Consider the following 16,705-nt stretch of genomic DNA (forward strand, 5'->3'; position numbering starts at 1 on the left):
GGTTGGGGAGTAGAGACAGAAAATTCCAATCTTCTAATCATATGGATGGTTTCTGTGGCAACCAGCACTCCCATCCTTAGTGGGTTTCCAAAAGTCATCTACTTAACATAAACTCAGGAGTGGTTGAAATGGGCTTCTTAAGAATAACAACCTATTTCAGAAGCAGGGGACAAAACCCAAATACTAGTACAAAATATGTACCTATTACTTTTACCACTTAGAAAAATACAAGAGTTTTAGGAGCTCTATGCAAGAAACAGGAGATGAAGACCAAAATACATATTTCTTATTAAATCACAATATCATGATACCATCACAAATAATGCTGCAAAAAGAGTTCCTACAAATGCCCCATTATGCACATACATACATTCTCTATGGTAGATTTTGAAATGTGTAATACATAATTTAAATATTAATGAATAGTGCCAAATTACCCTTCAAAGTAGTGTCAATTTATAGTTCCACCAGCAGGGTATGAAAATACACACTTATTCATAGCCTCATCATTCTTGAGACCTTTTTTAAATGTTCACCAATTTGATAGTTGGCATTTTTAAAATGGTATTTCCTTGAATAATAACAGAATGAATATCTTTTAAAATAAGATAAAAGTTGCAAAGAAGAACTAGGTGAAGTGGAGATAAGCAGTCTCTAATAAAGAGTTCAAGGTAATGATCATAAACATGCACAATGAATTTGGGAGGAAAGTGGATGAACACAGGAAGATGTTTAACAAAAACTTAGAAAATACAAAAAGAATCAAACAGAGCTGAAGAATATATAACTGAAATTTAAAAATACACTAGAAGGAATCAATAGTAGGTTAGATAATACATAGGAAATATCAGCAAACTGGAAGACAGAGTAGTAGACACACACACACAAATGAGAAAGAAGTACAAACAAGAAACTAAAAATAGTCATAAAATGAAAAAGGAAAATAGCAAAGAAGAAGGGACAGAAAAGAACTTCAAGAATAACCCCAAAACAATTAACAAAATGGCAATGAATACAGACTTATCACTAATTATTTTAAACGTAAATGGACTAAAGCCTCCAATCTAAAGACATAGAGTGGTTGAATGGATACAGAAACAACACCTGTATATATGCTGCTTACAAGAAACTCATTTCAGATCTAAAGACACACACAGATTGAAAGTGAGAGGATGGAAGAAGATAACCCATGCAAATGAAAATCAAAACAAAGCCGGGAGCACAATACTTTTATCAGACAAAATAGACTTCAAAACAAAGAGTGTAACAAGAGACAAAGAAGGACATTATATAACGATCAAGGGATTGATCCAAGAAGATGATATAACAAGTATAACTATATATGCACCCAACATAGGAGCACCTAAATACATAAAGCAAATATTAACAACCGTAAAGGGAGCTACTGACACAATAATAGAAGTGGACCTTAATATCCCACTTAAATCAATGGACAGATCATCCAAACAGAAAAATCAATAAGGGAACACTGTCCTTATATGATACATTAGACCAAATAACTTAATAGATATATGTGGAACATTTCATCCAAAACCAGCAGATTATACATTCTTTCCATTCTCCAGGACAGATCACATGCTAGGACATGAAACAAGCCTCAGTAAATTAAAAAAAAATTGAAATCATATCAAGCATCTTTTCTGACCTTGAAATCACCTATGAAAAAAAAAAACTACAAAAAACACAAATACATGGAGTATAAACAATATGCTAAAAACAACCAATGGGCCACTGAAGATATCAAAGAAGAAATAAAAAATATCTGTAGATAAAGGAAAATGAAAACACAATGATCCAAAATCTATGGGATGCAGCAAAAGCAGTTCTAAGAGGGAATTTTATAGAGATACAAACCTACTTCAGAAAACAAGAAAAATCTCAAATAAATAACCTAACCTTATACCTAAAGGTAGTAGAAAAAAAAGAACAAAAGCCAAAGTTAGCTGAAGGATAGAAATCATGAAGATCAGAGTAGAAATAAACGAAATAGAGACTAAAACAACAATAGAAAAGATGAATGAGAAGTTACAACCAACACCACAGAAACCCAAAGGATTATAGTAAATTATTATGAACAATATTATGCCAATAAAATGAACAACCCAGAAGAAATGGGCAAATTCCCAGAAATGTACAATCTCCCAATACTGAACCAGAAAGAAATAGAACATATGAATAGACCAATTACTCATAATGAAATTGAATTAGTAATTTAAAAAATCTCCCAACAAACCAAAGTCCAGGACCAGGTGGCTTCACAGGTAAATTCTACCATATGTTCAGAGAAGAGTTAATACCTATGCTTCTCAAACTATTCCAAAAAAACTGCAGAGGAAGGAACTCTTCCAAGCCCATTTTATGAGGCCAGCATCACCCTGACACCAAAACCAGACTGAAGAACCTAGATGGAAATTAAATACCCTCAGCAAAATACTAGCAAACCAAATCCAACAATACATTAAAAGGATCATACACCATGATCAAATGGGATTTATCCTAGGAATGAAAGGATTTTTCAATATCTGCAAATCAATCAGTGTGATACATCACATTAACAAACTGAAGAATAAAAACCATATGATCATCTCAGTAGATGCAGAAAAAGCTTTCTGACAAAATTCAACATTCATTTATAATAAAACCTCTCCAGAAAATACGTTTAGAGGGAACATACCTCAACATAATAAGGGCCATATATGATAAGCCCACAACTAACATCACAATCAACAGTGAAAAGCAGAAAGCATTTCCTCTAAGATCAGGAATAAGACAAGGATTCTCACTCTCACCACTATTTTTTTTGGGGGGGGCAGGGGGAGCAGAGAAAGGTTTATTGCAGGGCCATGCAAGGAAAATGGGGGACTGATCCCCCCAAAAACCCTAACTCCCTGAACGGTTTCAGCAAAATATTTTTAAGGGCAAGCTGAGGGAGGGGTGAGCTTGGTTGTTGCAAACTTCTTGGTGCAGGAATCCTTTGTCCATGAAGGTTAGGTCACAATGTTCCTGTAAACCTCCAACAAAACAAATGTTACTCTCTGTTTTTCAACTTTTTATCTCTATATGAATGGAAAACTGTTATACTCTTAAAGGTCAGAGCCTTGAGAATGCGCTATCCTGTATACTTTAGGCTACAGGCAACATTATTAACTTGAAACAAAAGCCATAGAATACAAAGGTTAAAATAAAAGGAACAAATTTTATATGGAGTCAGATTTGTTCTTCCCTATCACAGTATCAGACTCAAGGACACCACCACCTATTCTCAAAACAGTATCTGGTGGCAGCTGCCACCTGCAACCTGATGGTCTCAAGGTCCCTCCTTGTAACTAAGCAATCATTTCAAGCCCCAGCCAATCGTTGCTTAACAGGCACCCTTACTTCTTTTTTTTTTTTTTTTTAATAAATTTATTTATTTATTTATTTTGGCTGCGTTGGTTTTGTTTTGTTTTTTTAACATTTTTATTGGAGTATAATTGCTTTACAATGCTGTGTTAGTTTCTGCTTTATAACAAAGTGAATCAGTTATACATATACATATATCCCCATATCTCTTCCCTCTTGCATCTCCCTCCCTCCCACCCTCCCAGCTGGTCACAAAGCACTGAGCTGATCTCCCTGTGCTATGTGACTGCTTCCCACGAGCTATCTATTTTACATTTGGTAATGTATATATGTCCATGCCACTCTCTCACTTTGTCCCAGCTTACCCTTCCTGCTCCCCATGCCCTCAAGTCCACTCTCTAGTAGGTCTGCATCTTTATTCCCGTCTTGCCCCTAGGTTCATGACCTTTTTTTTTTTTCTTAGATTCCATATATATGTGTTAGCATACAGTATTTGTTTTTCTCTTTCTGACTTACTTCACTCTGTATGACAGACTCTAGGTGCATCCACCTCACTACAAATAACTCAATTTCGTTTCTTTTTATGGCTGAGTAATATTTTTTTTAACATCTTTACTGAAGTATAATTGCTTTACAAATGGTGTGTTAGTTTCTGCTTTATAACAAAGTGAATCAGTTATACATATACATATGTTCCCATATCTCTTCCCTCTTGCGTCTCCCTCCCTCCCACCCTCCCTATCCCACCCCTCTATGTGGTCACAAAGCACCAAGCTGATCTCCCTGTGCTATGCGGCTGCTTCCCACTAGCTAGCTATTTTACGTTCGGTAGCGTATATATGTCCATGCCACTCTCTCACTTTGTCCCAGCTTACCCTTCCCCCTCCCCATATCTTCAAGTCCATTCTCTAGTAGGCCTGTGTCTTTATTCCCGTCTTGCCTCAAGGTTCTTCATGACATTTTTTTTCTTAGATTCCATATATATGTGTTAGCATACAGTATTTGTTTTTCTCTTTCTGACTTACTTCACTCTGTATGACAGACTCTAGGTCCATCCACCTCACTACAAATAACTCAATTTCATTTCTTTTTATGGCTGAGTAATATTCTATTGTATACATGTGCCACATCTTCTTTATCCATTCATCTGTCAATAGACACTTACGTGGCTTCCAAGTCCTGACTATTGTAAGTAGAGCTGCAATGAACATTGTGGTACATGACTCTTTTTGAATTATGGTTTTCTCAGTGTATATGCCCAGTAGTGGGATTGCTAGGTCATATGGTAGTTCTATTTTTAGTTTTTTAAGGAACCTCCATACTGTTCTCCATAGTGGCTGTATCAATTTGCATTCCCACCAGCAGTGTATGAAGGTTCCCTTTTATCCACACCCTCTCCAGCATTTATTGTTTGTAGATTTTTTGAAGATGGCCATTCTGACTGGTGTGAGATGATACTTGCAGCTCCACTTATTCTACACAGTCAACTTATTTAATTTTGACTCTCACTACTTTTATTCAACATAGTATTGGAAGTCCTAGCCACAGCAATCAGACAAGAAATAAAAGGAATCCAAATTGGAAAGGAAGAAGTAAAACTGTCATTGTTTGCAGGTCACGTGATACTATATGTAAAAAATCCCCAAGATGCCACCAAAAAAATAATAGTCATCAATGAAGTCAGTAAAGTTCTAGGATACAAAATTAATATACAGAAATCTGCTGAATTTCTATACATTAACAATAAACTATCAGAAAGAGCAATTAAGAAAACAATTCAGTTTCCCATCGCATTAAAAAGAATAAAATACCTAGAAATAAATCTAACTAAGCAGGTAAAAGACCTATAATTGGACAGCTATAAAACACTAATGAAAGAAACTGAAGATGGCAGAAAAAATGGAAATATATCCCCTGTTCATGGATTGAAAGAATTAATATTGTTAAAATGTCCATAGTACTCAAGGTAATCTACAGATTCAATGCAATCCCTATCAAGATGCCAATGGCATTTTTCACAGAACCAGAGAAAATAATTCTAAAATATGTTTGGAAACACAAAAGACCCTGAATAGCCAAAACAATGTTGAGAAAGAAGAATAGAGATGAAGGTATCACACTCCCTGATTTCAAACCATACTACAAAGCTACAGTAATCAAAACAATATGGTACTGGCACAAAAATGGACACATAGACCAATGGAACAGAATAGAGAGCCCAGAAATAAACCCATGCTTACGTGGTCAGTTAATCTATGACAAAGTAGCCAAGAACATACAATGGGGAAAAGACAGCCTCTTCAATGAATGGTGTTAGTAAACCTTGACAGCTACATGCAAAAGAGTCAAACTGGACTGCTTTTTCACACCATAAACACAAATAAACTGAAAATGGATTAAAGAATTAAATGTAAGACCTGCAACTATAAAACTCCTAGAAGAAAACATAGCCAGTATGCTCTTTGACATTGGTCTTAGCAATATTTTTTGATACATCTCACAAGGGAAACAAAACAAAAATAAACAAGTGTGACTACATTAAACTAAAATGCTTTTACACAGTGAAGGAAACTATCAACAAAATGAAAAGGCAGCCTACTGAATGGGAGAAGATATTGGCAAACTATGTACCTGATAAGGGGTTAATATCCAAACAATATATCTGATAAGGGGTAAATATCCAAAGAACTCATGCAACTCAACATAAAAAAATAACCTGATTAAAAACTGGGCAGAGGACCTGAATAGACATTGTTCCAAAGAATTCAAATAGATGGCCAATAGCCACATGATAAGATGCTCAGCAACACTAATCATCAGGAAAATGCACAATTAGATAGCACTTCATACCTGTCAGAATGGTTATCATCAAAATGACAACAAATAACAAGTGTTGGAAAAGATGTGGAGAAAAGGCAACTCTAGAGCACTGTTGTTGGAAATGTAAATTAGTAAGCCATTAGGTAAAACAGTATGGAAGTTCCTCAAAAAATTAAAAGTAGAACTACTATAGGATCCAGCAATTTCACTTCTGGGTATTTTTCAGAGGAAAACAAAAACAGAAATTCAAAAGGATGTATGCACCCCTATGCTCATTGCAGCCTTATTTCCAATAGCCATGATATAGAAGAAATGTACATGTCCATCAACAGATGAATGGATTAAAGAGTACGTGATGTATGTGTGTCTATACACATACATAAACAATGAAATATTACTCAGCCATACAAAGGAATAAAATCTTGCCATCTGCAATAATATGGATGGACTTAGAGGGTATTATGCTAACTAAAATAAGTCACACAGAGAAAAGACAAATATCATATGATTTCACTTATGTGTGGAACCTGAAAAACAAGACAAAACAAAACAAAACAAATGAACAAACATAACAGGATAGAAACAGACTCATAGATACAGAGAACAAACAGGGAGTTTCCAGAGAGGAGGGGTTTGGAAGGATGAGTAAAACAGGTGAGATTAAGCACTACAAACTTCTAGTTACAAAATAAATAAGTCAAAAGGAGGAAATGTACAGCATGGGGAATATAGTTAATAATATTGTAATAATTTCGCATGGTGACAGATATTACTAGACTTATTGTGGTGATCATTTTGCAAATGTATAGAATTATCAAACCACTATGCTGTACACCTGGAACTAACATAATATTTTGACTATGTATTTATGTACTATGACATAGTATTACACTTCAATTAAAAAAAAAAGAATGAATACTTCCTCATGTATTATCCTCCTCTTTTATTGCTTACCAGTTCCTAATCTATATCCACTTTGCAACTGGGCAGTTTTTCTTTTCTGTTTCTTTCAAAGGAAATTATTTATACATTGTACCAAAATTTTTGTTATATAAAATGTAAATATTTTCCCATCTTTTTAGTTTGCAATATTGTATCATAAGGATGTTTTGTTTTAATGGAGTCGAGTTTATCTTTTTTTTTTCCTTCATGACTCACTTTCCTCATCATGCTCAGAACTTTAATTAGCCCAAGGCCATTAAGATATTTTTCTATGTTTTCTTCTAATACTTTTGTAGTCTAGAAGCATATCTAGGTCTTTAAACCACCTTGAATTTACTTTTGTGAAGTATGATTCCATTATTTTTTTCAAATATAAACAAGCAAAATTTTTTTTTTTTCGGTACGCGGGTCTCTCACTGTTGTGGCCTCTCCTGTTGCGGAGCACAGGCTCTGGACGCACAGGCTCAGTGGCCATGGCTCATGGGCCTAGCCGCTCTGCGGCATGTGGGATCTTCCCAGACCGGGGCACGAACCCGTGTCCCCTGCATCGGCAGGCGGACTCTCAACCACTGTGCCACCAGGGAAGCCCAACAAGCAAATTTTTAACTTCTCTGAGCCTCAGTTTCCGTAGTTGTAAAATGAGGGTAATGTATTTACCTCACCAATGCTTTACTAAGATTAAAAGAGATTGTTTTAAATTTCCTGGCACAGTCCTTGGCATATAAGAAATGTTTACTACATGTTACTTGTATCTGAAAATATATTTAACATACTTAATAAATTGTCATTATGTTAAATATATATGAGTAAGTTAATAATATATTTAAGAATTAATATAATATTTAACAAAAAGCAGGACTACCACTGTAGCTCATGAAAGCTACCACTGGAGAAATTCAGTTTTTATACAACAGACAATAGGTTAGTCATATGTAGAAACCATGGCTACCAGACATTTTGACTGCTTCTAAAGTATGCGAGGTACAGAAGGGTTTTAATATTTATAGAGCATTTACAATACGGCAGAAACTGTTTTAAGCACTATATAGGTATTCTTTCAATGTCCCCTCAAAAATAACACTATTAGGTACTTTTATCTCCATTTTCAAATGGGGGAATTGAGGCATGAGAAATTAAGTAATTTTTGTGAGGTTACATAGTAAGTTATCAGTAGAACCAAAGTATGGACCCAGGCAGATTGACTCAAAAGCTAGTGCTCTAGTCACAAGGCTAAGCTGCCTCTATAATATCCCAAGAGGTAGGTATTATTCCCTCAAACAAAAGAAGACTCCAAACTTAGGGAAGTAAAGTCATTTGTCCAAAGTTCAAAACCAACTTTATTGACCAAGTCTTTCGACTCCCAACACCAGTTCCAATCAGACAATCTCTGATGTTAAGCAATAAATGCCAAAATGCCTGTAGGCCAGGTACTCTGCTAGAAGCCAGGGATACAGAAATAAACAAACACAGTTGCTGTCTGCAAGTATACACAATATATTATAAAATTACAGGAGGAAGGAGCCTAACTCAATTGAGGACAAAATGGGGTGAGGCTGGTGAGAGAATACTTCTAAGAGGAAGTGATGTTTGAACTATTTAAATGAACCCAAACAGACAGAGAGAGGTGACCTTGAGCATAGAGAAAAGTAGAAGGCATGTGAGAGAGAACACTCTATAAATCATCATTGGATGGTATATTAAATAATAATTCTCAACTTCTACAGAATATAATTTTCATAGGAAAGGGCTTCCTCTGGAATACTGAAAACAAAACAAAAAAGATGTACACAGAAAATTGTAGTATTTCAGCCTAGATGAAAACTTTGACTCCATAAAAGCTCATTTGTAATTTGTCCTTAGTCGATCCTCAAATATTAATAATGGGATATAGTGGGCCCTTCTTTCAGTGTACTCATAATATTCTTCATAACAGTCACATGATAAAAACTTGATAAAAACTCACTTTACCTATACTACAGCAGGGATATCCAAAATAAGGCAAAATCGAAAGAATTCCCCTCAAACTCAGTTTTGTTATGAATAGTGCTGGATTTGCAATTATAGAGTTATAGAAATGAACAGAATTATAAAGGTTATCTATTTAAATTCTCTCATTTCAGATGAGACTGAAACCAAGGAAGATAAAATTATTTGTCCAAAATGACATGGCTATACACAGTTGGCAGAACCCACATATTCTGTCTTTAAGAAAGCTACAATGAAGGGACCTTTTAAAATCCATTTTATTTGAAGCTTAACATGCAATTTAGCATGGGGATAAAAAACTACTGTGCCCATTTAAAGACATGAGTTTCCATGTTGCCAAAGACTCCACATATAGAAACATACTTACTTAAACAGTCTTTCAATGGTCTGCATGTGAACATTATTGTGGGTTTGGGAAAGAACAGCTTCATGCTGAGCACATTTCAAACAAAGACCACCAACACGGTTAGAAATATTAGCAGCAAGAAGAGACTCCTTATGCTTTAGTCGCTCTTTAAGATCTTCACAATTTTTCTGATATTCAACTAGGTCTTTCCTAAAAAGAAGGGAAAAAAGCTCCAGCAAATGGCCAGATAAAAGTATACTACTTCTAAATGTATCATCATACTGATAACTACTATCATTTACTGGTGCTTACCTTATTAGGTGCTTTACATACAGTACCTTGTTAGTTCTTACCACAGCCCTAAAATGTAGGTGTGATTATCCTAATTGACACTCTGAATAAAATGAGCCTTGAAAATAGTAAATTTCAATTTGTTTTAAGATTTTAACAGATTAGTCTGCCTCTGATACTGGCTTTCTTTTCACAGGATCCTATCTCCATGAAAAAAAATAAAACTCCAAACACAAATCCTAAATAGTTTCTCTTAATAAAGGGGTGGAGCAACATAACACAATATCCTTGAATTGAGGGAAATACCCTATCCCATTTCAAATGTTAACCCCTTAAAATTTGTAAAGACAACCTTAAAAGATCACATAAAGAAAAAGGATTTTATGCATGAGTAATTTATTACTGCTCATTTTTCTTCAGTAAAAAAAAAAAAAGAAAATTATCCATAGAGACACAGATGTAGAGAACAAACGTATGGACACCAAGGGGGGAAAGCAGTGGGTGGGGGAGCAGTGATGGTGGTGGGATGAATTGAGAGATTGGGATTGACATATATACACTAATATGTATAAAATGGATAACTAATAAGAACCTGCTGTATAAAAAAATAAATTAAACTAAACTCAAAAAAAACTATCTAATCTACAAAGAACTGCTTCAAAAGAGAGTGGGCTACAGAAAGAAGTTAGATAGAACTTGCCAGACATAAGATTTCATAAGTAGCAGCTATTAGCTGGAAATATGCAACTTGGTAAAGAAAAGGCTGAGGAACTGTGTATGTGTGTTCTTTGTTTGTTTGTTTTAATGGGATAGCTCTTGGATGAGGTTTTTCTCCAAGTTGACTTGTCAAGGATTAAAAGACCAGTATATGGGTTGTATTTTCCTCCCCCTTCCCAAAAAAGCTTTGGTAAAGTCAACTTGGGTAACTGAGCTTCCTTGCATACACATCCCTTTCATGTTGTATTTTTTAAAAACTTCCTAACCTAAAAAGGAAAAAGTTGTTCTTAAATTCTTAGACTGCTGAAGGCAGGCATTTTACCTCTGGCTCAGACTATTCTCTGCTGTTTCTATTAAATTCAGAGATTTATAGCTATCCTAATTTGTTCACTGTCACAAAGGAGAAGCCAATAATCAAGACACCTGGTTGTCACATACTACCTCGACTCTTGGGATTTAGGGGGCTTTGAGACAGCCTGGGAGAGGTGGAAAAGATCTACAGGAAATCTAAGGGTTAAAAAAAGCTAATCTAATGACTTTCTGAAGCAGAAAAAAAGGAGCTGTTTATGTCATATTCCCAAGATGATATCTACAACATAGTAAGTTTTCTTTCTACGTATCATGTAGAAAAAGTCTGACTTTCAAAGCCTTAAAAAGAACTTTAGAAGTACATTCCAAAGTCAAAGAGTCTACATTACTATTTCTGTCAGGTTCAAATTCAAAACACTCAAGTAGATTCAGTTACATGAAATGGCAAAAAGAAAATTAAAAACAAATAGGTAACATAAAACCAGTTTATAAGAGTAGTGATTTTATTTCTTTCTTTAAGAAAATGCTTCTTTAAATCTTAAATTACACTAAAAGAAAATGAAGAAACAGAAAGATGCAGGAAACAAAGTCTGGTCCATTGCAAAGTGACGTTTTAATGTAATTAAAGATTGCATAGTTGAATTGTTAATGAGACAAAATAAGTCACATTCCCATAAATATAATGACCTAGAGATATATCACTTTAAAAACTGAAGAACCGGGGCTTCCCTGGTGGTGCAGTGGTTGACAGTCCGCCTGCCAATGCAGGGGACACAGGTTTGTGCCCCGGTCCGGGAAGATCCCACATGCCGCGGAGCGGCTGGGCCCGTGAGCCATGGCTGCTGGGCCTGCGCGTCCGGAGCCTGTGCTCTGCAACGGGAGGGGCCACAACAGTGAGAGGCCCGCGTACCGCAAAAAAAAAAAACCCTGAAGAACCAAAACACAATAGAAATCAACATATAGCAAATAAAGAAACCAAAAATTAGACCACCTTTTAAAAGTTTAGGTTTCTTCATGAAAGGTCTAGTAAAGATCTCTAGAGAAATCCTCAACCTTACGAGGCGTGAAAAGCATAAGGGTATATTAAAATAAATGAACAATAACATTTGCAACAAAAGCCATGAATTCTGGTTCTTAGTATTACTCTAGTTCTGCCTCTAGACAATGTACAGCCTGGAAGATGTTAAATATTATTTCAAATTAGACTTATCAAAATAAAATTATAAAAATATTTTAAAGGTTATTTCATTTGAAAATATTTCATTACCACTATTTCAATTAACCTTTAATTTTAAAAAATTAATTCCTATCTTTTCCAACTCATAATATATAACAAAGTACTAATGGTTAATCTATAATATACAGGTTTTATTGGGATTTTTGAAAACATATCAAAAAGTACATGAAAATTCATATATACTCAAATTCACCATGCATACAAATTCTCAAACTATTATATTATTGTTGCAGTTTAAAAATTAGACGAAGACTACCTACAGAGGAAAAAAATACTTGCTTGTAATTTGAAAATTAAAGTGCTTTATTTACACTATTTTATTTTAAAAACATAATTTCTATAAGAGCAGCTTCTGATTCTTTTTTCTATGGGAAAATACAAATATTTTACAACTGATGAAGGGATAAAATTTATAATTTAGCTCACAGTTCTTTGAAATGGGATTTGAAAAAGGACTTCACAAATCCCCTTATCCTTTACCATCCTTAGCAAATTTTATATATTGCATATAAAATATCATCAAGTAATTCCTATATTGACTAAAACTGGCATTTCAGCAAACATTCAAAGATATTTTTAAGATCATTATGGTTTTGCCAATAACTTTAAATGGATGATCAATACTTTACCTCAAAAACATCAATTGAGATTCCAGGATTTTACTCTTTTCCTCATAAGTAAGTTTTAGTCTCTCCTTTAGAAAAGAAAAAAAAATGTATATTTCTCCATTTCCTGTGTTTTATAAGCAAATTTTAATTATTAATATTAAATTCATTTTTTCTTTTTACCCAAGAGGAAGATCATTGTGTCCCCTCTGGAATCACTTTCCCTAGTCCACCCCAAATACTCTATTTTTATTGAGCGGGAAGCCTGCAAAGAACTACTGAGTCATAAAATGGTGATTACTAACAAAAGTTTTTTTTTCAAAATTGCATACATCAGTTCCTATTTTTAAAAAAGTGTGACTCGGGGCTTCCCTGGTGGCGCAGTGGTTGAGAGTCCGCCTGCCAGTGCAGGGGACATGGGTTCGAGCCTTGGTCCGGGAGGATCCCACATGCTGCGGAGCAACTGGGCCCGTGAGCTACAACTACTGAGCCTGCGTGTCTGGAGCCTGTGCTCCGCACCAAGAGAGGCCGCGATAGTGAGAGGCCCGCGCACAGTGATGAAGAGTGGCCCCCGCTTGCCACAACTAGAGAAAGCCCTCACACAGAAACGAAGACCCAACACAGCCAAAAATAAATATTAAAAAAAATAATAATAAATAAATAAAAAGCAGGAGAGTACCTCTCTGATTCACTGTGTTAAAAAAAAAAAAAAAGTGTGACTCTAGGCAAAACCAATTATAACCTGTTAGGTCCATGAGGACAAGGATCAAATCTTCCTGGAATCTCCCATTGCGACTGCTGCATAGCTGACATACCAAAAAATATGTGCTGGATGAATGATAAAAAGGATGGTATAAATCACAGGATGACAGACCAAAGTGATATACAATCTACAAGCCTCTGCTGATATCCAGTTTTTCTTTAATTCAACATATATTTATTGGGTTTCTAAGACGAAGACACCACTAACCTCCAGGAGCTTTAAGAAGGAACAGAAAGACAGATGAACAATTACAACTATTTATAATTTACTCTAATGAAAATACAGAAGGTAAAATGAAATCAGAAAGGCAGGAACTTGTAATTCAGCTGAAGAGAAGTACAGAAGCCTTCATTGGAGGAGATGCAAAGACTTGAAGGATGATTTCCAATAGAGCAAAAGGCACAGAAGCTGGAGAAGGCATGCTATATATTTGGCCAATCAGTATCACTAGAATGTAGACTGCTAGGTGGAAGAGTAGACAGAGATGGGCTGATTAGGTAAGGTGGCCAGTGAGAAGAATAAAAATATGAAGACTTTTATTTAGTCTATACAACTAAATAAAAGTCTATGTAGTTGATGTATTAGATGGACATTGAAATTTTTTATCAGTATTGAATCTTAAATTACTCTGAAGGATGGAAAAAGGGGATCATCACAGATGAAGACATTGCAAATAAACATCAATAGGTGAGAGATAAGTGCATGAACAAGAGAAATCAAGCAACAAAGATAGAAAAGATTTAGTACAAAGCAGTATATAAAAGTAAAATTGACAGAATTTTTTTCTCTTAATTTAGTGTTAAATTTTATTTATTTATTTTTCTATAAATTTATTTATTTTATTTATTTATTTTTGGCTGCATTGGGTCTTTGTTGCTGTGCGTGGGCTTTCTCTAGTTGTGGTGAGCAGGGGCTACTCTTCATTGAGGTGCACAGGCTTCTCATTGCAGTGGCTTCTCTTGTTGTGGAGCATGGGCTCTAGGCACGCGGGCTCAGTAGTTATGGCTCACAGGCTCTAGAGTGCAGGTTCAGTAATTGTGGTGCATGGGCTTAGTTGCTCTGCGGCATATGGGATCTTCCCCAAACAGGGCTCGAACCCATGTCCTGTGCATTGGCAGGCGGATTCTTAACCATTGTGCCACCAGGGAAGTCCTAGTGTTAAGTTTTATTTATTTTTTTATTAAAGTATAGTTGACTTACAATATTGTATATGTTTCAGGTCCACAGCCAAGTGATTTAATCATATACATTTTTTCAGATTACATTCCATTATAGGTTATTATGAGATATTGAATATAATTCCCTGCGCTATACAGTAAATCCTCTTCCCTATTTATTTTATGCATAGGAGTTTGCATCTGTTAATCCCATACTCCTAATTTGGTTCTCCTTCCCTCCCTCAGTAACCATGTTTGTTTTCTATGTCTGTGATTCTATTTCTGTTTTGTATATAGATTCATTTGTATTATTTTTTAGATTTCACATATAAGTGATATCATATAGTGTTTGTATTTGTCTGTCTGACTTACATCACTGAGTATAATATTCTCTAGGCCCATCCATGTTGCTGCAAATGCAGTGTTTCATTCTTTTTATGGCAGAGTAATATTCCATTTTACATATGTATATATATATAAACATATCTTCTTAAGCCAATTGTCTGTTGATGGGCACTTGAGTTGTTTCCACGTCTTGGCTATTGTAAATAGTGCTGCTATGAACATTGGGGTGCATGTGTCTTCTCAAATATGAGGTTTCATTTTTTTCAGATAAATACTCAGGAGTGGGACTGCTGGATCATATGGTAGCTCTATTTTGAGTTTTTTAAGGAAGCTCCATCCTGTTTCCCATAGTGGCTGCACCAGTTTACATTCCCTCCAACAGTGTATGAGGGTTCCCTTCTCTCCATACTCTCTCCAGCATTTATTATTTGTAGACTTTTTGATGATGGCTATTCTGACCAGTGTGAGGTGATAACTTATGGTGGTTTTGATTTGTATTTCTCTAACAATCTCTTTTCATGTGCCTGTTGGTTATCTGTATGTCTTCTTTGGAAAAATGTCTGTTTAGGTCTTCTGCCCATTTTTTTATTGGGTTGTTTGTTTTTTTGATATTGAGTTATATGAGCTGTTTGTATTTTTGGATATTAACCCCTTGTTGGTCACATCATTTGTAGATATTTTCTCCTTTTCCATAGGTTTTGTTGCTGGTTTCCTTTGCTGTGCAAAAGCTTTTAGGTCCCACTTGTTTATTTTTGCTTTCATTTATTTTGCCTTGGGAGACTGATCTAAGAAAATATTGCTATGATTTATGTCAGAGAATGATTTGCCTATGTTCCCTTCTAGGATTTCTATCATGTCATGTAAAGTTGACAGAATTTTATGATTGAATAGATGTGGGGGAGAAAAAGACATTAAAAATACCCTGGGTTGCTGAATTGAGCAACCAGGTGAAAGCTGATGCTAAAGATTTTTCCAGACTGAGAAAAGGAGGTAAATAGAACCATTAAAATGTTCAACTAATTCAAAAGAAGGCAGAAAAAAAAAAGGTGAAGAAATAGTAGATGGGAAAAAAAAGACACAGCGAGATAGTGGACTTAAACCCAAGTATATAAATAATCACATTTAAAGGACAGATATTGTCAGATTGGATAAAAAAAGCAAAACTCAACTATATGCTGTTCACAAGAAACCCATATTAAATATGAAAATACAACTATGTTAAAAGTAAAAGGATAGGGAAAAAATACCCTGCTTACACTACTTTCAAAAGAAAGTAGGAATCAGTCAAAATACAAAAAACCACGTGCTTTTCTCTATACCAGCATTGAGGAGTTAGAAAATGAAAAATTTTAAATATGTATATTGTTTATGATAATATCATAACTAGTCTAGAAATTAATTCTAAAGAAAGATATGTAAGACCTTTACTCAGAAATTATAAAAGATTATTGACAAAAATTAAAGATGACCTAAATAGAGAGATACGTGATTTTAATATTTCACAATATATTACTGTAAAGGTATCAATTCCTCCCCCCAGCAAATGACCTATACCTTAAATGTAATCTCAATCAAAACCACTTAATGGCTTTTTGAAACTTGACAAATTAATTCTAAAATGTACTTGGAAATGCAAAAGGCAAGAAACAGTCAGGACATTCTTCAGGTAAAAGAACAATGTTGGAAGACTTGGTCTACCAGATGCGGGGTTATAAGAATCAAGACAGGATAGTAGTAGCACAAAGAAGTAGTAGCACAGACACCAAGGAAATAAAACACAAAGCCCAGAAACAGACTCACACATATACACACACCTGATTTATA

The 16,705-nt window shown here is 35.0% G+C and overlaps 1 protein-coding gene across 1 annotated transcript in view; it reads right to left on the bottom strand.

Moving 5' to 3' along the window:
* SDCCAG8 (SHH signaling and ciliogenesis regulator SDCCAG8) overlaps positions 1–16,705 on the bottom strand; it is a gene marked incomplete at its 5' end in the record, with an annotated part of 265,292 nt that overhangs the window by 204,473 nt on the left and 44,114 nt on the right. Inside the window, 2 exons of the mRNA XM_079726777.1 lie at positions 9,479–9,667; positions 12,641–12,705. Coding sequence (XP_079582903.1) covers positions 9,479–9,667; positions 12,641–12,705 — 254 coding nt within the window. The remainder of the gene's footprint in view (positions 1–9,478; positions 9,668–12,640; positions 12,706–16,705) is intronic.

The sequence above is a fragment of the Hyperoodon ampullatus genome (genome assembly GCF_949752795.1).
Source record: "Hyperoodon ampullatus genome assembly, chromosome: 2".
Classification (NCBI taxonomy): domain Eukaryota; kingdom Metazoa; phylum Chordata; class Mammalia; order Artiodactyla; family Ziphiidae; genus Hyperoodon; species Hyperoodon ampullatus.